This window comes from Spermophilus citellus (genome assembly GCF_964194105.1).
Source record: "Spermophilus citellus genome assembly, chromosome: 2".
Lineage (NCBI taxonomy): Eukaryota > Metazoa > Chordata > Mammalia > Rodentia > Sciuridae > Spermophilus > Spermophilus citellus.
In genome coordinates, this window is record NC_138183.1 from 199,936,103 (window position 1) to 199,960,322 (window position 24,220).

Sequence of the window (24,220 nt, forward strand, 5' to 3'; positions counted from 1 at the left end):
ATCACACAAGAGTCTTTATTGCAAGCTGGAGCCTGGACTCACAACTGTTTCCAACGTAGAGAGAGGTCCTGAGGAGTGAGTCCCAACCCTTGGTATTTCAGGTTATCTTCCCTGTATCACTCTATCAGAGTTTTGGTTGTTGCTATGGTCTGAAATTAGGCCTCAGGCATTCTTTTGGTCTTTATGGACAAATGACTCAGCAAGGTAGCTATGTGCCTAGGAATGGGTTTTCCAAGGATAAGGGTCAACCCCCACCTTTGGACCAGTGCTGCTTTGAGGTACTGGCTGGTTTTTCCAAAAGGGAGTCACATCAGTTACTTAGTTCCATAGTTTAGTTATTGTGAAATGTGCTACTACAATCAGGAGTATACTTGTATTACTATAGTTTGCTGACTATTATTCTTTAGGATAAATACTGAGGAGTGGTAAGCTGGGTCATATGGTGGTTCCATGCCTAGCCTTTTGAGGAATCGCCATACTGATTTCCATAGTTGTTGTACTGATTTACATATCCACCAATAGTGTAATAGTTTCCCGTTTCTCCACATACTCTTCAGCATGTATTATTGTTTGTATTCTTTTTTTTTTGTATTCTTGATGACTGCCATTCTAACTGGATTGATATGAAATCAGTGTAACAGTGGTCCACTTTATGCTTTGAACTTTATGCTTTGAACAAGCCCTTGCTTTCTCTGTCACTGCAACTTATTTTTAAAATGGACATGTTTCTCTTCCTCTCTCCCTGCTCCTCCCTATCTTAGGGGGAATAGGATTACCTTTATTTCCCATTTTAGACAGATTTTTCTGTCCTTGAGTACACACCAATCATAGGAATTAATTAATCCATATTTAGGGCATGATACCAGAAAATATCAGTAATGACTATCTCCCAAATTAACAAGTGAATTACAACTCTATCAGAGAGCACAACACTTGAAATGTAGCCTTTGAATCCCCTCTTTAAAAGAAATTCATTTGGAAAAGTAAAAGACCCAGTATAGCCAAAGTAAGAAAAGTGAAGCAGGAAGCATCAGAATACCAGACCTTAAACTATAATATACAGCAATAGTAACAAAAATTGCATGATATTGGCACAAAATAGTCACATAGACCAATGGTACAAAATAGAAGACACAGAGAAAAACTCATGTAAATATGGTTATCTCACACTAGACAAAGGTGCCAAAAACATACATTGAAAAAAAGATAGCCTCTTTAACACCTGGTGCTAGAAAAACTGGAAATCCATATGTAGCAAAATGAAATTAAACCTCTATCTATATCTCTGCACAAAAATCAACTCAAAGTGGATCAAAGACTTAGGCACTAGAACAGAGACCCTGTGCCTAATAGAAGAAAAAGTAGGCCCAAATATCCAGTATATATAAAGAATTCAAAAAACTTGACACCCCCAAATCCCAAATAACCCAATCAATAAATGGGCTAAGGAACTAAACAGACACTTCACAGAAGAAGAAATAAACATGAAAAAAATGTTCATAATCTCTAGCAATTAGAGAAATGAAAGTCAAAACTACTCTAAGATTTCATCTCACTCCAGTCAGAATGGCAATTATCAAGAATGCAAGCCTAATAAGTGTTGGCAAGGATGTAGGGGGAAAAGGTATAATTATACATTGCTGGTGGGCTGGTAATGGTTGGAAAGCAGTATGGAGATTCCTTAGAAAACTTGGAATGGACCCACCATTTGACTTAGCTATTCCACTCTTTGCTTTATACCTAAAAGACTTAAAATCAGCATACTACAGTGAAACCTCCACATATTCATCACAGCTCAATTCACAATAGTTAAACTATGGAACCAAACTCGATGCTCTTCAACAAATAAATGGATAAAGAAAATGTGGTAGGTATACACAATGGAATATTACTCAGCCTTAAAGAAAAATGAAATCATGGCATTTGCAGGTGAATGGATGGAACTAGAGAACATCCTGCTAAGTGAAATAAGCCAGTCCCCCCCAAACCAAAGGCCAACTGTTTTCTCTGATAAGCAGATGCTGATTCATAGTGGGGGTGGGGTAGGGAAGAATGAAGGAACTTTGGATTGTGCAGTAGGGAGTGAGGGGAGGGGTGGGGCTGTGGGGATGAGAAGGACAGTAGAATGTGACAGACATTATTACCCTATATACACATATGATTACACTACTGGTGTGACTCTGCACCATGTATAGCCAGAGGAATGAGACGTTTTGCTCCATTTCTATACAATGTGTCAACATGCACTCTACTCTCATGTATAACCAATTAGAACAAATTGAAAAATAAATAGAAGGGAGACCAGTAAATAGACAAAAGGAATCATGGAGAGGGAGGGGAGGAAAAGGGGGAAATACTGGGGAATAAAATTGTTCAAATTATACTGTTTTATTGTGTGCACATATAACATATTGTAACAAATCCCACTGTTATGTATAATTATAATGTGCCAATACAAAGGGAAAAACATTAGATTGTACAGCTTTAGTTGGGAGAATTGTATGATATGTGAATTCTATCTTAATAAAGCTATTTTTAAAAGATTTTATAAAAAGAGTCAGTAAATTTTCTTCATAAATTGAAACAGTGAAAAATATTCACTCAAGGAGTTAAAGTCCATTAGTAGTTTCCAGTCAAGACCTGTATATTTGTTTAACTGCCATGCAGTTACTCTATAGAATTTGTAGAAACGTGCAATGGCTTTTAATTTCTTGTGTAGTGATGAGTTTCTTTGAGATAGATTTTTTAAAAATTCAGAATAATATTTCAAAGCATGACATAGGTATTTTAAGTACATTTTATTTTATTTTGTCATATGATCCTATTTTAGTAATTTTTTTCTCATCCAGATGGAATTGAAGCAGAGAAAAATAAAGTCATTTTATAGACACTCAAACTCCCCAAATGTTAAGCATCCATTTTTACATAATTTATTCACAAAGTTGACTATTCAAAGTTCTAGTTATAAGGAGGATGTGTTTTAAGATTGGTTATGTACTCTGATTTTTGTTCAGATGCTAATATTCTTATGTGTTCATTGGGGATTATTTCTTTTTCAACTCATCAAGCACATACTGCTTTGTGATTTTTGCCCATTCATCAGGGATTTGACCTCTATTTGCAAATTTTAGCTGATATTTTTCTTCCAGCTTTATTCTGAAGTGACAGACAAACCATTTCCAGTATGGCTGGGTGGATGAATCTGGGGTGATATTCCATGTGGCAAAATTCCTTCCAGCCTTCCGATAGTTCTTATAAGGAATATTACAATCATCTGTCAAAGCAAACAAACGATCACTTGCAACTAAACTAGAACAGCAATCAATGACAAAGTGGTCTGTTCTATACCAGTTAGATCCATTGACAGCCCGAGGACGATGAAATGGAACACTGTGGTCTCCATCATGTTTAGGAATTGTGTTTGTACATATTGCTTTACAGAAGGGACACTGTTTCCAGCAGCCACAGAGATGTTTAGTGAGGATTTTCCCAATTTCAGGAAACATTTCATCTATATTCCTACTTGAAAAATTTTGTTCTACTTTTTTCATTGCAGGATCCAAAGCTGTACTCATGGCTTCTTTGAGAAACTCCATATCTTTTATTTCCTGGCGTTCAATGCTTATCAAGTCTCTTCGTGGGAAGATCAACTTGTTCCCCAGGTAGTCACAGAACAAATCCAGCCACTCAGATGCAGTGCTGCTTTTATCTTTAGCTACTGCTGTGGATTCATGAGTGGCAGAGAGAATGGCATTCTTGATGTCATCTAAACAGATTTTGAAAAAAGTTTTTATTTTTTCACCACCTTTGCCTGAACAGTACATTTTAATATGCTTTTCAGTGTAAGTCCTAAAGAATGATTCTGGATCATGAATGTACTGCCAATAATTGTCAAAATTTTCTTCTTCTGCTAGAGAGATTAGAATGTGTTTCTCCAGGTTAGCCCTGTTTCCATTGAATGCAGGGCAGGTAACTCTCATGTCCCCAGTTATTTTAATGATCATTTTCCCCCATATGGTGTCAGAGACAGCAGGAGTGAGCTTGTGCCACAGAAAATCAACAAAAGACGTGATAGAGGTTGCACCTTGGCAGGATATCTTGAAACTCATGAAAAAATCATTTTTCTTGCTTTCTAGATAGTTTACAGGATCATTTACTGTCTTAAATGCCCTATGCATTTCCTTAAAATGTTTTGACGCTCTACGAAATAAACACCAACATAATTTGATTTTGTATTCACTGGTAAATATATATCTGTCTTTAGTGAGTACAGAATTCAATTCATTTTCTATTACTCTCAGGATTTTATGGAAGTCACTTTGATCATAATCACGTTGTTGACTCCACATGCTGTTAATTGTTTCATCAAATCTTGAAAAAATATGTTCAGTAGTCATATTAATGGACACTTTATCACAGGCCTCTAAGTTCTTTGAGAAAGCACAATATTCTTTATACATCTTGACCTGTTTTCCAAAATCTATATGAAAATCTTCTTCAGTATTTCTCTTTAGTTTTTCCACTATGTTTTTCTCCTTTTTGAAATAATCCAAAAGGATGTTTTCAGCATCCACATCAATGTTAGGCTCTATGGCTTGAGGGACATTTGAGGACACTTCACAGACCCATTTTCCCCAAAGTTGGTTGAATTTCTCACGTAAATCTTCTTCACTCAATTCTTTACCTTTTACACTTAAAGCCAATTTTTGGCTCCTCTCAAATAATTCATTTTGATATACCTTCTTTTTCTGTTCCAACCGTTCTTGACTTTCTTTGAGACTAATAAGTTCATTGGCTTTTCTTTTAGTGTCCGAAATAAGTGAGTCTTTAAGGACTAGTAGCTTATTATCAAAATGGGCTTTCCACTGGATGAGTATATAACTCTCTGTGTCTTCAGTAAAATATTTTTCAAATTCTTGCTTGATGGTTTCATATATCTTTACAACTGGATCCTCAATCATGCTTGCTGTAAGTGTCAGAATTTTTCTATTCTGAATCTGATTGTGAAACTGGTTCTGCAAGTCCAATATGTGACTCCTGAGCTCCCAGGTCCAGTGGTTATACATGGTTTCCAGTTTGCTCATGGCCATGACCTCTTGGATGTTCCTGAAACTGAAAATGAAGTTCTCACTTACCAGGGCTCTCCACAAATCTTGAACTCTGAATTTTACATCTGATATCTTCATGATGCTTCCCCTGGATTCCTGCTTGGCAGTTAAAAGAATTGTACTTTTCAGTTCCTGGACATTGTGACTATAGCGAGGATTGGGAGGGGCCATGGGGGGATTGCCCTCCCAGAGGTGAGCAAAGTAGTACACGTGAGTATTGACATCAAACTTGATGACGTCATTGAAGCAGGTTACATCTGAGCACTCTTCTTGTTTAGCAGCCAGTGCTGCCATTTCATCTAGCCTCTGCTCTAACCGCCTTCGTCCTTCTGTAGTTTGGTCTTTAGCTGTCATTTCTCCTACATTCTGATGCACAAATATGCAAGTTGGGGATATTTTCACTTGTTTCATCCTCAGAAAGGCTTGGACAGCTATCTGTAGGATATCTTGCATTTCTGATGGATTCTCCCCAAATATATTGATCAGAGTCAAGTTTGCAAGTCCAATGACAAAGGTGGCTAACTCATTGTCCCAATTCTGGGACTTGTTGCTGAGTTCTGGGGCCCGAAGTCCTTCTGTGTCTACAACAAGCAAAAAATCAAAGCCAAGTTCCTCTCTGGATGACTCATCCACCTTTAGGAGCTGCATGTAGGCCCCCTTGGTACACCTGCCTGCACTTACACTGAACTGCAGCCCAAAAAGGGCATTCATCAGAGTGGACTTTCCAGAGCTCTGCAGGCCAAGGACAGAGAGAACAAAGAGCCGTTTGTCTCCAAGTTTCTCAGAGAGTTTGTCAAGAATAGCTGCCACCCACTTTAGGGGCACATAGGAAGCATCTCCGTCCATCAGCTCTATGGGGACACCAGCTATCATCAGGTCTGCAGCAATTTGGGGAAGGGAGAGAAAAATTGTCTCTCTTTTGGCAGAAGTTTCTTCCAGAGCTTCATAGATCTGGCCAACTTCTCTGAGAAACTGCTCAATTCCCAAGGTACAGTCAGTAATCTCAGTAGATATGGCTTCTATTTTATTTTGCCAGAGTTTTAAGTTGCTGGTTTGGGATTTTTGCTTTTCTGTTTTCACAATTGACCACAAATGAGTTAGTTTTTCATGCAAGTTTTCCAAATGCTCTGCAGTCAGGCTATCCAAAAACAAACTCATCCATTGCAAGAAGCAGAGTATAGTGTGAGTTTCTGAATATTCATGGAGAATTTGAAGGACAAATCCCATTATATCTTTAAGAGGAAAGGCTCTTGTCAACTGCTGATGTCGTATTATTTGTTTATCTGCCTCAACATCACTCTTGTGTTGTTCAATGCTTCTATTCCCCTTTTCTCTCAAATGATATAGTTCTTTGTCCTTCTTACACCAAAGATGCCATAGTTGTCCCTGAAGGGGTAGAAATTTTTCCTTCATCTGAGAAAACTCTGTTTCTTTTAGGAGGTCCATGATAGTCTCAGCCTTTTGTTTGGCTTCCTTGCAATTTTTCTGGTCTTCATCAATAAGAAATCCTTGTTGGCGAGCAATTGGAGAGCACTGCTCCATGCTGAGAGCAGTGTCACAGAGCTCTAGCAAACGTTTGATGGTAGTTATGAGCTCCTCTGTCAATTCTGCCTCATTTCTATTCCTCAGGCCAATTTTCACTCTTCTACCACCATTATTGGCTTTGGATTTTTCTTTGTCATCAAGTAAGCAGATCAGAGGTCTTGATGATTGCCACAGGTCACGGACTATTTTTTTGTTTTCTTTATTTTCATCAGAAGCAGACATGAGGACCACAACGAGAGAAGAGACCTCCTGCAGGAAGGTGAGTTGCCTCTTATGTTCCTTTGCATCTCCATGAAGGTTCATGAAGGTCACACAGTTGTCAAACCTGTCCTCTTCCCCTCCAGGGCAGAACCAGCAGATTTCCACCACACCACGCATCAAGAGGCAATTCTTGCTGCTTTCTCTGCAGTGTCGGTGGAAAAACACATCATGTTTGTGTTCACTGAGAAGACAGTTCATGATCTGAGATTTGGAAGCAGAGAGGCCACTGCCAACTCTAATGAAGGACACAATGGGGGTGGAGACATGACACATATGAAGATTCTTGTGAGTGTTCTTCCCATGTGGGGATTTCTTTCCTTCCTGCCAACTTCTTCTAATTTGTCTGAGGGACCAGAGAGAGAATTCAATTTGAGAAGTGCAGGGATTTGGCACCAGGAGAGGCAGGGCAAATTGACAGATGGATAATTTGGTCAAAATATATTGTCTGGCAAAATCATCTGCACAGTGAAAAATGGCCATCTGAATATCCATGGGGTGAATGTGGGGCCTGGACTCTGTTCTCAAAGGATTAGTAAGACTATCACCATCTTCAAAAAAGTCTTCATAAGGATCAATAGCCTCATTTTCCTGTTTGGAGGCATTTGGAGAGACCTGATGTTCTATGTTTTCATCATCTTTGAAGACCTGGTACCTCAGTCCATAATCCAGCATCAGTAGTTTCTGAAGAAAATAGAAGGGAAGTTCCTGTTCAGATTTGGGCTGGGTGTTGCACACAGAAGTCTTGTAGATCAAATGGAAGTCAGCTCTACTCATCCTTTTTGGGTAGTAATGTTCTAGGCCAAGACGCTGGAGTAAATCTAGAAAGGCTCTGTTTTCTATTATTTCACTTGTGTTACTTGCATTAATATCTGATTCACAGGGCTGTTTTTTTTCATGGAGAAGACTTTGTAGCTGTCTTTTGACCTCATCCATTTTCAAAGAAGAGATGGTGGCTCCATAATTCCCATCAATGAGCAACCTCAAGTCTCTTTCTAGGTTTTCCCAATCATGATCTGCCCCAAGTTTGGTGAGGACATGTACAACTTCTTTAGAAATAAATTGTCCCATATGTTTTCTCATAAACTCCATGCGTTTTATCTTCTCTTCTGGAGAAACAGCTACTACTCCAGCTTTGGCTGTCAGACCTGTGAGCACTAGGAATGCATGAGCTCTGTAGCTGGAAATATTTTTGAGCTCCTGGTATTTATTGAAGGCAGTTTGCATTTCATCCAGTAGGAAGTTTAGCTCATCATGGCCCAGGAGATACCAAAAAATATTGCTTACCACCTGATATCCTGCACCAGCTGCAATGGAAAGTATCAAGAGGTATGTGTCTGTCTGCTCTGTTGCTTGGAGGTGATTCAGGAAGCTGCTGAGAGCTAAGCTGACCTTATAGGTGAACTTTCTTTGAGCTTCTTTCTCTGTTTCTTGGTCTTCACACTTGACATTCACTTCAAAGAGTTCATTCTGGGTTTCCTTTAAGATTTCAATAAACTGAGAAAATTGGGAGATGTTGAGCTGCTCTTGCTCTGACTCTGACTTACAGTAGATCCATTGCATGATGGAGTGAGCCTGAGGAAAGTTTTTCACTTTGTAGACGTGGGGATCCAGAAGAGTGCGCAACTGTGATTTAATGAAAGTAATTTTATGTCTGGAAGAATTTTTGCTAAAATTGACAGTGTTTACTAGAAAATTCTGTAGGTCCCAGTCTGTGAGACATTGGGTAATCCAAGTGTCATAATCATTTATTTTTTGACTCAGTGTTTGCATGAATGCTATCAGTTTTTGAAGCTGCACTTCAGGATCAGTTACTTCCCAGGATTTTACCTCCTCTAGGAAAACTCTTGCCTCCTTCCCAGCACTCAACAATCCACTTCCCTCCTGGATCTGTGCACTGAGGCCAGTCAGAGCAGTGTAGTTGTCTTTCAGGCAGTTAGCTATCTTAAGGGGATCTTTAAAGTCACTTCTGTGACTAGAGAGGATGATGTCCCAAACGGGCACCAGCTGAAGTCCCCGGTCAATGACACACCAGGTTTGATTGCTGGAACTAAGTCCAGCTTTCCACTGGACAAGGCCATCTGCTTCTGTTGGGCCACCTATCTGGGCTACAGATAGTTGGATTTTGGTTTGAAGATTTTGTAAAATTTGGCTTTGGGAAACTCTTTTGCAATGTGAGTCTGACACACTCATATCCCCAGCAACTTTTATTGGATATCCACTGTAGCTTCCCCTTATGTAAATATCTAGGACCTCTGCTGCCTGCTGCTTCACATCAGCCAGCTGGTCACTTTGGAATCCCTCTGAAATAGCCTTCCATCCATAGATTCCTCCCAGGTGCATAGGACCTTGGTTTACATGAGAGCCAAACCTGTGGAAGAAAATTTCAGTCCTCTGCTTCAGTAAGGAGACGTTATCTGTGTCTGCCCTCTGGTCCAAGACTACTTCCATGTATTTCAATTCCTGAAGGGCAGGCTTGGATAGCTGAAGCTCATTCATGTGAAAGTAGCAAGAGGCCAGCGGGACATAGCAGAACTTGGTTGAGCAGAAATATGTACACTCAGAACTTGCTTGTTGTGTTTCCTTGGATTCTGAATGCTTGCTTTTATTCATTCCAATCTCTATTGGAATTCCCCAGCCTCCACCATAGGCAGAGGCACTTACACTGAAGCCCATTTTTTCTATTGTCTGGGTGAACATGGATTCTTCTTGAAAAGATGTAAATTGTTTTGTTTCCATTCTTGTGCTTTGCTGGGGTCCAAAGAGGGAGAAATCCCTGGGGATACTGAGTAGCTCCTCCCTCTTCTGTATCAGGTCCATTTGGTTGCATGTTTGGTAAACCCCTTGCAGAGCTAGCCCTCCAGATGCCCATCTTATTAGATCTCTATCTGGGAGGTTTTGCCTGTGAGACAGTGTCTGCTCCTTGGGACTGAGTTGTCTCTTCATGATTTCCATGACTTCTCTTAGGGGCTTTTCAGGCACTGGCCAGTACTCTTCAGGGATCTCCATGGCTTGCCTCAGCTCTGCTTCTTTTTTCCTCACTGCTTCTTCCTGTCTCTGCCTCCCTTCTAATAAGAAGTTTCCCAGCTCCTGCAGCAATTGTTCTGCCTGCTTCTGCTTTTTCATTATCATCTCCACTGGTGACTCCTGAAACTCTGGATGACTATTTGAGTGTGACAGGGCAACCAGCTTCTCCAGGGCCCTTTTCTCCCATGGATGTTGTACCTGGGATTTCAGTTTCTGGAGGTCTTTTTCTGTTAACTCTTGTATGACTTGAGGACAGGTCAAGCCCAGATCTTGCTGCAGCTTGGGCAACCAGTACTCAATATCCAGTCCTACTTGCCTCAGCATCTCTTGAAGATCTTGCCTCCTTTTGCCTCTGAGCAGAGGTTCATCAGAAGTGTGTTCTGTTGTGTCCATACCTGTGTGTAAAACACACATCCAGTTAGATTTAATGGTATTGTAACTTTAGGAAATGTTTGCCACGTGATCAAAAGAATGACTGTCTTAGTGTGACTTTCTCTTCCCTGCTTTACTTATACTAAAATATATTTTTTATCAAAACCTTTTTGTGTTTCTGCTTGGTATCATTGTGGGTGTTGTCACATAGATTGCTTTTTTATTTGCCTTGGTAAATTACAACTTAATAGCCTCATTTGTGCACTTACCTCATAAGCTCAATTGCATGAATAGTATGAGGCTGAGGCATGAAGATTAAGAATATCTATGAGTTTCTAAGCTCAGTGCTCATTGTTAAAACTAGAGCAATATCATCATTTGGAATTTTTTTGTCTATATTTTTTTCTTTTGAATTGTTTCATTCCTATCTCTCTGTTACTTCTTCCTAGGTTATTTAATACTCATTTGGTCTTTTAAAATGAACTTCTAACCTGATTTATGCTTGGTAACTCATTTCTTACATTTCATCCATACCTAGTTAAAATCATGTTTCCATTACATGAAGAATTATCTATATATGGATGTCATCCAAGTCCATGTGTATAGATCCCCATATTCTCCTTAATCCAGGGTTCCTTTCATGTTTTGCACCATTTCATCTTCAGTGAATATCCTTAGATGAAAGATGAGATGTGGTATCATTTATTCCAATTTTATATATTATTCAAGTTTTTCTTCCTCCTACAATTCCTGTGCCATGCAATGACACTAGCATACTTGCTCAATGTCTATCTTATACACCTATGTTCCTACAAATATATTACACTCTCTTTTTGATTTATGCTTTTTAAAAATAAATAGATGTATTGTTTATTGTTATAATAAGTATAATAATAAGTATAATTCTGCATATCACAAAATCATCAATCAACAGTGTACAATCCCAAATTTTGTCATATATTAACAATCACTGGCACTATATAATTCCAGAACATTTGCATCACCCCTAAATCAAACTCCTTACTCATTACCAGTCACTCCCCATTCTTCCCTCCTCACCCCAGCCTTTGGAAATCACTAATCTATTTTGTCTCTATGAATTTTTTCTCTTTTGGACATTTCATATAAATGGATTGATACAATACTTGGTCTTTTGTGATTAGTTTATTTCACTCAGGACAATGTTTTCAAGGTTCATCCATATTGCAGCACCTATCTTTTATTTTTTGGGGGACCCTGGGGATTGAAATCAGGGATCCTCAGCCACTGAGCCACATCCCAGACCTATTTTGTATTTTATTTAGAGACAGGGTCTCACTGAGTTGCTTAGTACCTCACTGTTGCTGAGGCTGGATTGAACTCTTGAGCCTCCTGCCTCAGCCTTCCGAGCCACTGGGATTATGGTGTGTGCCACTGCACCTGGCTACCATCTCTCTTAAATATCTTTTTTAGTTAACTTTTTTGATTTAAAAATTTTATTGGCACATTATATTTATACATAATAGCGGGATTCTTTCTTCCACATTCAAACATGCACATAACATAATTTGGTCAATCTCATTCTGTGATACCTTTTTTGTTCCCATCACTCCTCTACTGATCCACTTGCTCTACTCTACTAATCTCCCTTCTATTATTATTATTATGATTGCTGTTATTATAATTTTAATTAGTAGAATATATAAAATTGGGATTCTTTGTGGAATAGTCATATCCAGTTGTAGCATACTTTGATAGATTTTGCTCTCCAGTACTTCCCCATACCATCCCATCCCCTCTTCACTTCCTCTTGATCCCCTTTATCTACCCTATTATTCTCCTTTCTATTTTCATGAGATACTTTTAAAAAATTTCTTCCATATTTTTTCTCTCTAGCTTTCTCCAATGAAAGAAACATTCAACCTTTGTTTTTCTTTATTTCACTTACCATTAACTCTAGTTCTGTATACTTTTCAGCAAATGATATAATTTTGTTGTTCTTTATGGCTGAGTAAAACTCATGATGTATATGTGTATGTATATGTGTGTATATATATATATATATATATATATATATATATATATATATATATATATATAATATTTTCTTTACCCAGTTGTCTGTTGACAGATACCTACCCTGATGCAATAACTTGTCTGTCACGAATACCACTGCTATAAACATTGGGATGCTTGTACCTAATATGCTGGTTTTAGCCATTTGGGATAAATAGAAAGTTGTAGTATATTGCAGTCATGTAATTGTTCCATTGTTAGTCTTTGTAGGACTCTTCATACTGCTTTCTAAAGTAGATATAACAATTTGTAGTACCAACAAGTACATATAAGTTTAATTTTCTTTTCCTTCATATTCTCACTTGCAATTATTGTTATTTGTATTCTTGATGTTAAAACTCTCTTTATTCTTATTTCTATTCACCCCCTACACACTGTTTTTTAGATTTTTCCTTCACTTGTCTTCAGTGGATTAACCACTATGGTTTGAATGTTCGTTTCCTCTAATACTCTTGTTGAAATTTGCAATTTAGCAGTATTATGCATTGGTACCCTTGAGAGGTGATTTTGGCATGAAGCCTGCACCTTTATGGATGGGAATAACTCCATTATAAAAGGATTATTTCAAACCCCTTTTGTCTTTTTGTACTTTTGCTTTCTGTTTGTGCTAACAGAGCAAGAAGGCTCTGTTTGTATATATGTGCCTCAATTTTGGACATCCAGCCTCTAGAACTGTCAGTCAATATATGCAGGGTTCATTTCAAGTCATTAGGACCAATTTATGCATTGAATACAAATCTTATTGTATGACCACTAGTGGCTTATTTTAAAAATAACATGTTCTTCTTCTTCCTCTCCTCACCAACTGTGGGGGAAGCAGGATTAACAATCTTTTTGTACTAAGCCAAATTATCAGCCACTCATTGCCCATAAGAATAAAGAAACTGTACTTGAAACTGGAACAAGAGATCTTTTAGGGATATAATTTATTAGATATAAAAAACTGAAAATAATACTTAGAAAACAACCCTGGTGTGCCTTCCTTTTCAACCTCTCTTTTTCCCCTGGGAGTTAGAATGGTTGCCTTTGTGATGTGAGTCTCTTGCATTTATCTTTTGCTAACAAATTAAAAACCCTTTTCTTTTTCCTCAAAACTTGGTCTTCATTATTGGATCTGCATCAACGATAAGGACTGAGTTTTGGTATCAAATTTTGCAACTCAGGTGGGACCTGAGAACAGCCTCTGCACCTTGTGCAGGTGTGGCACTTCAAGTGTGAGCTGGTTGAAAACACCACTAGAGAAATGGGAGATAAGTAAATTTGCCTCTGGGAAGACTAAAGTAGTTGTTCCCATAAGTAAAAGGGAACAACTGAGGGTTCATCCTAGCAGCTACCAAGGCTTCTTTGGCTTCAGGGAGCATGTACTTTCTTTCCCTGAACAGCATGGTGCAATTTGCCATCTAGTCTATTTGAGAAAAAGAAATTCAGGGGGATATGTTTGCAACACCTTGGTCATCTGGTAATTCCTGTGGTTTATATGCCAAGACTCTCATTTCTATCCATCTAGTTATTTTTGATGGGAAAATCTGATCCCTCTTTGTGGCAACCTCTGTGGGTTCACTGTTGTAGAAACCATGCTTGAGTGAGATTAGGGAACCTATGGGATTTGTCCCAATTTAGTCATATGTTTTAAAGGTTTCCAATCTTCTGGTCCTGGTTTTGTGATCCTCTCTGTTATAGTTAGATATAAGATGTCCCCCCAAAGTCAGCATAATTTGGTGATACAGCCACAGCAGTGTTTATAGCAGCACAATTCACAATAGCCAAGTTATGTCACCAGCCCAGGGGCCCATGAGTAGGTGAATGGATAAAGACATTGCATATATGTGGTATGTATACACAATGAAGTTTTACTTACCATAAAGAAGAGTGAAATTATGTCATTTGCTGGTAAATGTATGGAACTGGAGACCATTATGCTGAGTGAAATAAGCTAGACTCTGAATATCAAAGGTTGAATATATATTCTCTCATATGTAGAAGCTAGACAAAATAAGGGGAAAAATGGGGCGAATCTCATGGAAATGAGAAGGAATATCAGTGGAGTACAGAACTGTGACTGAGGAGGAGTGAGGAGGGAAGAGCACAGTGAAGAAATATGGAATTAAATCGACCAAAATATACTATGTATATACATCAATGTACCACAGTGAATTTCACCTTTAAAACTATAAAGCACTAATTTTTAAAAAATTAAAAATAAATATAAGAAAGACCTATAGAGGAAGGGAAATGGGGAGGGAGTATTGGAAGGAAAGGGGAAGTACTGATGACGGACATGGAGCAAATTATATTTCATGCTTGTGTAATTATCTCTGAACCTCAATATTAGGTATAACTATAATTCACTAATAGAAAAGAAAATTTTAAAGTATAAATTACATAGAAATTAGAAAATACTTTGAAATAATTGGAAATTAAAATGTAACATGCTGAAACTTATAAGATACCATGAAACTAACACTTGTAAATTTCTAAATTATAAACGGTCTCAAATTGGTAAAACATATCCAGCCCTTAAGAAAATAGAAACAGAAGAGTAAAATTAACACAAATAATGCAGAAGGAAGAAAATAATAAAGATTAGAATAAAGATGAATTGAATGGAGAATAAAAAGACCATAGAGAAAATCAACACAAATAAAATATAGCTTTATGAAAAAAACCCAAACAGACAAGAATTGTGGGGACTCAGATGACCAAAGTGAGATATGAAACTGTGGACATACTACCAACATTTTAGAGAGAAAATTAAAAGGAGTTTAGAAGGACATTGTGAAAATATGTAACTCAACAAATTACATATGACCAGATGGCTTTACTAAATTAACACCCATATAGCCAACATTAGCTTGATACGAAAGTCAGACAGAGATGTCACCCAATGGCAATTTTTTTTTTGCAGAAATTAGAAACATGATAAATTCATGTGGAATAGCAGAGGACCTCAACTAACTTAAACAATACTTAAAAATGAAGAAAATAATTAATGGATTCATACAGATTCATATTTCTTAATTTCAAACACAACAAAACCACAGATATCATAACAGTGTGGTACCATCATGAGAATAGACATGTAGATCAGTGAAATGGAATGAAGAGACCAGAAAATAAATTATACATGTAGAGCCAAGTAGTTTTGACAGGGTACCAAAATAAGTCAATGGGGAAAGAAGTCTCCTTTATAAGTGATGTTAAGACAACTGGATATCCACATGCAAACAAATGAAGTCAGAACCCTAACTCACATAATATATGAAAATTAACTCCAAATGGATCAAAGACATAAATTTAAGAGGTAAAATACTTTAAAAGGGTAAACCTTCATCACCTGAGTGTGATGAACATTGAAAGCATTATGCTAAGTGAGAGGAACCATACAGGAAATATGAAATATTATGTCATTCCTTTATAAGAAATATTCAAAATAAGTAAATCTATAGATACTGAAGGCAGATGGATGGTTGCTGAGGTCTAGGGAAAGTTGGAAGGGGGAGTGATTGCTTAATGAACATGGGGTTGTCTTTTGTTATAATAAAATTAGTTTGAAACTTGATGGAGGTAGTTGATATATAACATTGTGAATGAACTAAATGATAGTGACCTGTATAATTTAAAATGGTTCATTTGGTATTATGTGATTTTTACCTTATTAAAAAAGAAATCATGTATATTTCCAATTAAATGAAGTATATGGAAACCAAAAGCAATTCGAACTGAAAAAAGGATAATATTCTAAATTATTGTATTATATTGTACTATTATTTATGCTATAAAGTCCACTTTTCTCTCTCTCTATGTATAGAGGACGTACTTCATAATGATGTGTTACTATGCATCTCTTCCCAATATTTAGTTGGCATCAGTCACTTAAAATTGGCCACAGAGGATGTATTATGTAATGGAAAATTCTATGAATTGGAAATATTTTTTATTTACTTATTTATTTATTGATCCAGAAATTTTGGGCTGGGAATATAGCTCAGTGGTAGAGTATTTACCTATCTATCATGTACAAGGTCCTGGGTTTGATCCCCAGCAATAGTAAAATTCCAAACCAGGAGCTTTCTTTTCCTGAGAGTTAAACATTTACTACACATCATCAATTGAAACTTTCATGGTCCTGTATGCTTCCCTTAGACCACTGACTGTGTTTCCAGGAAGTAGAGACTATGCCTTATTCAGCTTTCATTCCTGAGGACAGAAAATAGTGGCTAGCAAAGATGGAGAACTTTCAAGAATCAAAGAATGTGCTCTGCAAACTTTTCTGTCCCTAGGGTTCTGCTGCTTTTCCCCCTGTTTCTAGTTGTAGTTCCTTTGGAAGAATTCTAGCTGAATTCTTTCATAACCCTAAGAGAAGTTGTGTTGTGTGTGTGTGTGTGTGTGTGTGTGTGTGTGTGTATGGGTATGTGTTTACATTTTTATTTTATTTTTTTCCCCTGGGAGAAGAACAAGAATCAATGATCTAGGAAGCCCTCCCCAGCTTGGACTAAATGGTGTTTGGAACTGTGCTGTAGAGAGGTAATGTTAGATGGCAGCTGTGATAATTGTTCTCTTCCTCTGGAGGTTCTTTTAGATTTTCCCTTAAGCTGTGGAGAAATATTTCTTTCTAGGAAAGCAGTTGACCTCTGCTAGAAACCAACTTTCTTTCTGAGCTATAAAAGAAAACTATAAAATATATTTCATGGACCATTAAAAAATGGGAAAATTCTGCTTAAGTTTCTTTCTTCACTTTTGTTTCTAGTTCTACCAGACTTTCAAAGAAGAACTAACACACAACTCCTCCAATCATTCCATGGAATATGAAAAGAGGGATCCCATTTAAACTCATTTTATAAAGTTAGTATCACCCTGATACCAAAATCAGACAAAGACACATCAAGGAAAGAAAACTTCAGACCAAAATCTCTGATGAACATAGATGCAAAATTTTTAATAAAATGCTGAAAAATAATATACAAAAACATATTAAAAAGTCAGTGCACCATGATCAATCCCTGGGGTTTATCCCAGGGATGCAAGGTTGGTTCAACATATGGTAATCAACAAGAGTAATTCAACACATCAATAGACTTATATAGATAAGACTCATATATTATCTCAATACATGCAGAAAAAGCATTTACAAAGTACAGCATCTATTCATGTTCAAAACATTAGAAAAACTAGGGATTGTAGGAACATACCTTAACATTGTAAAAACTATATTTGTTAAACCTAAGGCCCACATTATTATAAATGAAGAAAACTTGGAAGCAGTCCCTCTAAAACCTAAAACAAGACAGATGTGCCCTCGTTCACCACTACTATTCAACATAGTTCTTGAAACTCTAGCCAGGGCAATTAGGCCAAACAAAGAAATTAAATGATATGAATAGAAAAAGAAGGGCTCAAACTATCGCTATTTACCAAGGTCATGGTTCTATGTTTGAAGGTCCCCAAAACTCCACCAGAAATCTTATAGAACTCATAAATGAATATAGCAAAGCAGCAGGATATAAAATTAACACCCATAAATCAATTGTATTCCTATACATCACTGACCAATCAGCTGGAAGAATAATTAGGAAAACTATCCCATTCACAAAATCCTCAAAGAAAATAAAATACTTGAGATCAGTCTAACAAAATAGTTGAAAGATCTCTATAGTGAAAATTTCAGAACACTAAGTAAAGGCATTGAAGAAGAGCTTAGAAAGCGAAAAGATCTCCCATGTTCTTCCATAGGCAGAATGAACATTGTCAAAATGGCCACACTATTGAAAGCACTATACAGTTAGTAATTCCTATTAAAATGCCAATGATGTTCTTCATAGAAATAGGAAAAGCAGTCATGAAATTTATTTGGAGAAATAAAAAGCACAAACTAGCCAAAGCAACTTTTGATGACAAAAGTGAAGACAGAGACAGTATAATATCAGACCTTAAATTATACTACAGAACTATAGTAACAAAACAGCATGATATTGGCAGAAAAACAAACACAAAGACCCATGGAGCAGAATAAAAGACACAGAGGCAAAGCCACATAAATATGGTTATCTTTACACTAGACAAATCCACCATAAACAACCAATGGTGCTGGGAAAACTTGAAATCCATATGTAGCAGAATGAAATTGAACCCCTATCTCTCACCCTGCCCCAAACTCAACTCAAAGTGGATTAAGGATCCAGGCATTAGACCAGAGACACTGAACCTACTAGAAGAAAATGTAGGCCCAACTTTCTATCATGTTGGCTTACCAATCAACTTTCTCAACACACTCCTAAAGCACAAGAAGTAAAATCAATAATTAATTAATGGGATGATAGCAAATGAAAAAGCTTCTTCACAGCAAAGGAAACAATATAAAGAGAGAGCCTACAGAATGTGAGGAAATCTTACCACCTGTACCTCAGATAGAGCATTAATCTCCAGGATATATAAAGAACTCAGCAGGCTGAGGTTGAAGCTCAGTGGCAGAGCACTTGCCTAGCATGTGTGAAGCACTGGGTTTGATCCTCAGCACCACATAAAAGTAAATAAATAAAAAATAAAGGTATTGTGTCCATCTACAACTAAAAATATGTTTGAAAAAATTAAAACAATAAAAAAACTTAACTCAAAAATAAAACCCAATCAATAAATTGATAAAGGAACTGAACAGGTACTTCAGAGAAGAAGAAATATGAATGGTCAACAAATATATGAAAAAATGTTCCACATATCTAGCAATTGGAGAAAAGAAATTTAACACTACACTGAGATTCCATTTCATTCCAGTTAGAATGGCAATTATCAAGAATACAAGTAACAATGTTGGTGAGGATCTGTGGAAAATGGTAGACTCATACATTGTTGGTTGGACTGCAAATTGGTGCAACCACCATGGAAAGCAGTACAGAGATTATATAGAAAACTTGGAATGGAAGGACCATTTGACCTAGTTATCCTACTCCTTGGCACATTCCCAAAGGACTTAAAATCAGCATACTACAGTGATGTAGCCACATCAATGTTTATAGCATCTTAATTTACAATAGGTAAGCTATGGAACCAATCTAGGTGCCCTTCAACAGATGAATGGATTAAGAAACTGGTATATATACACAATGGTATCTTACTCAATCACAAAAAAAGAATGTCTTTTTGACTTTTGCCAGTAAATGGATGGATCTTGAGACTCCCATTCTAAGTGAAATAAGCCAAACACCCAAAACCAAAGATTGAATGATGCTAACACAAGACAGGGGGAGTGGGAGGAATATAAATTCATTGGATTTGACAGAGAGCAATGAAACGAAGGGAGAGAAATGGAACTAGAAAAGATAGTAGAATAAATCCGATATAACTTTCCTATGTTCATATATGAATACATCACCCGTGAAACTTCACATCATGTAAACCACAAGAATGGGATACTAATTAGAGTAAGTTATACTCCATGTATGTATACATCAAACTACATTCTACTGTCATGTAGCTTTAAAAAGAACAAATTTAAAAAATCTGTAAGTATACATAAGGCCTGATTTATTTTATGTTGTTTAATAAAATGCCAGGGTTGTGTTGAAAAATGTGTCTTAACAAAAACTCTCTGGATATGAACCCATAGAAAGATGGAGATTTTGTCTTCCCCTATACTTACAGGGAAATTTCTAACTAGAAATAGGACAAGAATAGTAATAATGAATATCATTCTTATTTCTATTATCCAATATGTTAATATTTATAAGTATTAATTTTTTTCTGGTCTCTGTTAATATAAATTATAAGGCAAGAAACATGGCAATACTGGAAATATGAAGAAGGGAAGACTTGATCATATTGACTTGAATTTAAACAGAATGGGAAGACTTGAGCATATTTTCTTGTTCAAAGTGAAACAACCAGTAAAGTCAGTTGCTCAAAATACTGGAAACAAAACCCAAGGGGAAATAAGGAAGAACAGGATTTAGATCAGAGTTTTTGTTGCAAAGAGGTTTGGGACAGTTTTTCTTCAGGAATGTAAGACAGGGAGAAATCTCTTCTATTAAGAGAGAAAATTTTGGCTCCTTTATGGGATCTTTGGCTACATCTAGGAGCCAAAATCACACAAGACTGAATAACTAAAAAGCCTGCAAGTTTTATTAAGTTTACATGGGCATAGGTATCCTCACAAGAGAGAGAAATCTGAAGAAATGAACAAAGCAAGATGCTTTTATATTTTTTAGAAAAAGAATAATAAATTTGTGAAGAAATGACAGGAAACTGGATTTCTGAAATAGAGTGGTAAATTCTAGGGATGTCACAAAATACTGTGGGAGTGGAATATAAAAGCTAGTGGAAGATAGGTGTTAAACTAAAGAATTTATTTATCAGGTTTCCTATAAGAAAATTTGGGCAAATGGCTAGAGGTGGAGTAGAAAAATTTTGTAATGGAACAAGCCATTCTATATATTAATTCCACATGTCCAGCTAGAAACTCAAATCCAAAGAAATATCTAGGAAATTATGAAGAAACTAAGTGAATGGGAACTTCAGTCTCACAACAACAAAACATTGAATTGTACCAACAGTCAAACCTGTAGGAAAGAACATAGCTTAGTTCTCTCTTGTATTGCAGCCTTGTGAATCCCTGAGTAGAATACTCTGTTAAGCAGTGTCTTGATGGAGTAGTTTAAGTCTCAAGGCCTGTGGAATCTCTGTACCTGTCTAAGGGTTAAAGTCCTCTGAGCTCTTGGCATGTCAGAGAGCAAGAACAACACACTGTTCTCAGGACACACTCTGCTGACAAGGTCAGACTTGCCACAAGTTCCTCTTGAGACTGCATTTCCCCGTGGCTAAACTTATTTTGAGAATATTCTTGTTGATTGGTTCCCCTTGAATTGTGCTTAATCATTGGTTTTAGATCTAAGACAGAGATTAAGGAAGTTGCTTATGAACATTGCATTATTTTAATGTTATTCTTACTATCTTGCTTATGTTAACCTCAAAGAACTTGCTGAACCATAAGGATAACACAAGGGATATATAATGGCTGGGTTGCTTAAAATAAAAATCCTTAGCTTTCCACAGTTCTGAGTCCCCTGTGTCCTGTTTCTCATCTTGCTCAGTTCCTTGGCACCAATCTTCAACAGTGTCTGGACTCCTGAATGAAATTATGATTGATAAATAGATATTTACACAATTATTGTGTTAAGATATTAAGTTGTGATAACTTGTTACAAAGCATTATAAAATACATACTTTTAGCACCAAGCAGTTGGGTACTGCTAAACAAATACCTCGAAACATGGCAACATATCTGGAGTCAGGTGAATGCCTGGAGATTAGAAGAATTTGGAAGAGCATGAAAATTGAAATTACCTTGAATAGACTATAAATAGAAACCTAGATTCTAAAGTTGCTATAGAGAGGAACTATAGAAAAAAGGAAGAACTTGGAAAAAAGGGAGGAACGTGGCATTGCAACCAGAAGAAAGGTTGTTATGTGTAGCAGAAAGCCTAGAAAAATTATGTCCTGGGATTATGTATACAGCAGAACTGATAAGCGATAAAATTGATTATGTAGGTAAGGATCCTCTAAGGCAAAATTTTGAAGAGGTCTCCTGATTTCTTCTTGCTGGTTTTAATAAAATGTGAATGGAGAGAGTAAATTAAGAAAGGAGTTATTAAACTAAAAGACAACAGGACTACATAATGTTGAATTTCTGATTTTCTCTAAAAGGCAAAAAACATTAGAATTAAGATATTTGCTCTTGAACCTCTGCTGAGTATGAAGCAGTGGTCTTCTTCATGCTTTGAACATAACCCTTAGTTCTCTACCAGTGCAGCTTATTTTTAAATTCTCTTTCTTTCTCTTCTCCTTCTCTCCCTTCCTGACTTTGGGAAAGCGAGATTACCCTTCCTTCCATCCTAAGCAGAGTTATCTGTCCTTCATCACACACACCACAGGAATGAAGAAACAGAAGACCTAAGAAATGGCTATATTTCAAGGACAAGCTGAATTATGACCACTGACAAGGAACACCTAAAATTAAGCCTTTGAATCACCTCTTTAAAAAGCCCTCTGTTACCCCTGAAGGGAAGAGTCACAGATTCTAGGACAGAAACCTCTGCCTTTCTCCTTTGCCTGCAAAGCAAAAAAAAAAAAAAAAAAAAATTCTTTTTCCTTTTTCTCAAAACCATGACCTTATTGTTTGATTGGTATGAGGAAAAAGGACTAAGCTTTTCAAAACGGGTATGATTTTACAATATTTTGTGAAAACTCAAAAATATCAAAAGGTTGGTGTAATCAGGTATATAAAGAATTCTTTGAAGAGAATAAGAATTTAACGCAGTAGTATTAATCAAACCATAAGTCTCAGAGGAAGCCTTAGGGATACCATCCTTTAAAAATCTAGCATAAGACCAATGAATAGGAGAATTTATTTGAAAGTCACCTATGGATGTGGCTTGAGTCTGATGGAGTGGGGACCCAATGGAATATATCACAAGTTCTTGAGAATATTAGCATTAAGGGGACAGATAGATGAGAATTATATAATATGGTGCTGATCCTCCCACCACAATGCTTTCTTTGTCAAAAAGCAATCTGCCTAGTGCTTCACCTGGCCAGAATGAATAGGCTATGTCACATTCTTCCTTAAACTGAGGCATGGGGCAAAGGTCAGGCAGTCAGTGTAGGTAAGGAATGATGGTGGTCCAGAGGATGAGGACTGGCTATTGCACAGAGGACAATGGGTTGTTAACCTCTATGATCATGCTTCTGGGCACTCTGGGTTGCTAATAACTAACCCCCACCTCCCTGGTCCCAGGCACTTACATGGAGAAGAAAGAGAAAGGGAATTTGGGGGTCTATATAAGAACAAGACACACTCCCTCCCATGGATACTCAGCTCCGGGGCCACATCTCTTAGGAGAAATCTGTCTCTATCACTTTCTTAAATAAAATTTGCTTTCTAGCTTTGCCTTGGCAGTTCTTGCGTGTTTAATCTTTGACACCAGGGAAACTCCAAGACCCATATCTTTAGTACAACAGAGAGCCTGCCAGCTTGAACCTAAAGAGACACAGTGAGAACAAAATAAAAGGAGGCTATATATCCCTTTCACCCACCCCCAAATTCTACTGGCAGGAAGCAAGCTGACAAAACTGCTCAACTGTGAGAATTTATTACTTTCCATGAAAAAGGAGAGATGACTCAGAGGGCAGAACCAAGTGCCCGGGGAGCCAAAGCAGAAGCCATCATTGCCCTCGAATCTGGAAACCCAATCAAAGAACTCTAACTGCAGTTTCCCATCTGGATTTCAGAACCATCATGGCCTGTTGCTATGTCTCTCTGTCTACCCCAATTCTTAACTTCTTGTTCACCTACTTGTCTTTTTAAGTCCAAGAGCCTGTCTTCAGGTTGCTCCAGAGAAAACTGCACCACCAAGAACAGGTTCCTTGTCCAAGTGGGGGAGGCAGAGATTTCACAGCTGCAGTCAGTTCTGGGTTCTTTAGTGAGATAAGGGACTGAACTTTACCTTAGAGCAGGACAATTCCCAGTTTTCCTTCCTCTAGTGGGAGTTTCTATCTTACTCATGTTTATTTCTTGAGTTCCAGACAAAGAACATTAAATATGTGGATGTTCAAGCAATGTGTGATGATTGAATAAGGAAACTAGCATATCTGAGCTGCTTTCCTTAGGTATCTTTCGGGGATGATAATGGCTATTTCACAAATTGACTCGAGGAGCACAGGGGGTATAAGGCTGTTGACCTAGTTTCTTACGAGAAGGCTGATCTTTTCTCTTTGAAGGAGAGCATAGGCATTTTTTAATGAGCAAGAGTTTTATTAGTCAAAGTCTGAGCCCAGGATTCAACAGTTACTATTGAGGGAGAACAAAA

At 37.2% G+C, this 24,220-nt stretch overlaps 1 protein-coding gene across 1 annotated transcript; it reads right to left on the bottom strand.

The window, feature by feature from the left end:
- Positions 1–1,612: 1,612 nt before the first annotated feature.
- LOC308640975 (interferon-induced very large GTPase 1-like) lies at positions 1,613–23,819 on the bottom strand. Its single transcript, XM_081279033.1, has 2 exons — positions 23,707–23,819; positions 1,613–10,333 (listed from the first exon to the last, which is right to left on the bottom strand). Exon 2 carries the CDS (start codon positions 10,329–10,331, stop codon positions 3,045–3,047), a length of 7,287 nt encoding a protein of 2,428 aa, XP_081135159.1. The 5' UTR covers positions 10,332–10,333; positions 23,707–23,819; the 3' UTR covers positions 1,613–3,044.
- Positions 23,820–24,220: the final 401 nt, after the last annotated feature.

Bases quoted from the DNA above. Each gene is read 5' to 3' on its own strand.
- LOC308640975 (XM_081279033.1), bottom strand. From the start codon at position 10,331: ATGGACACAACAGAACACACTTCTGATGAACCTCTGCTCAGAGGCAAA.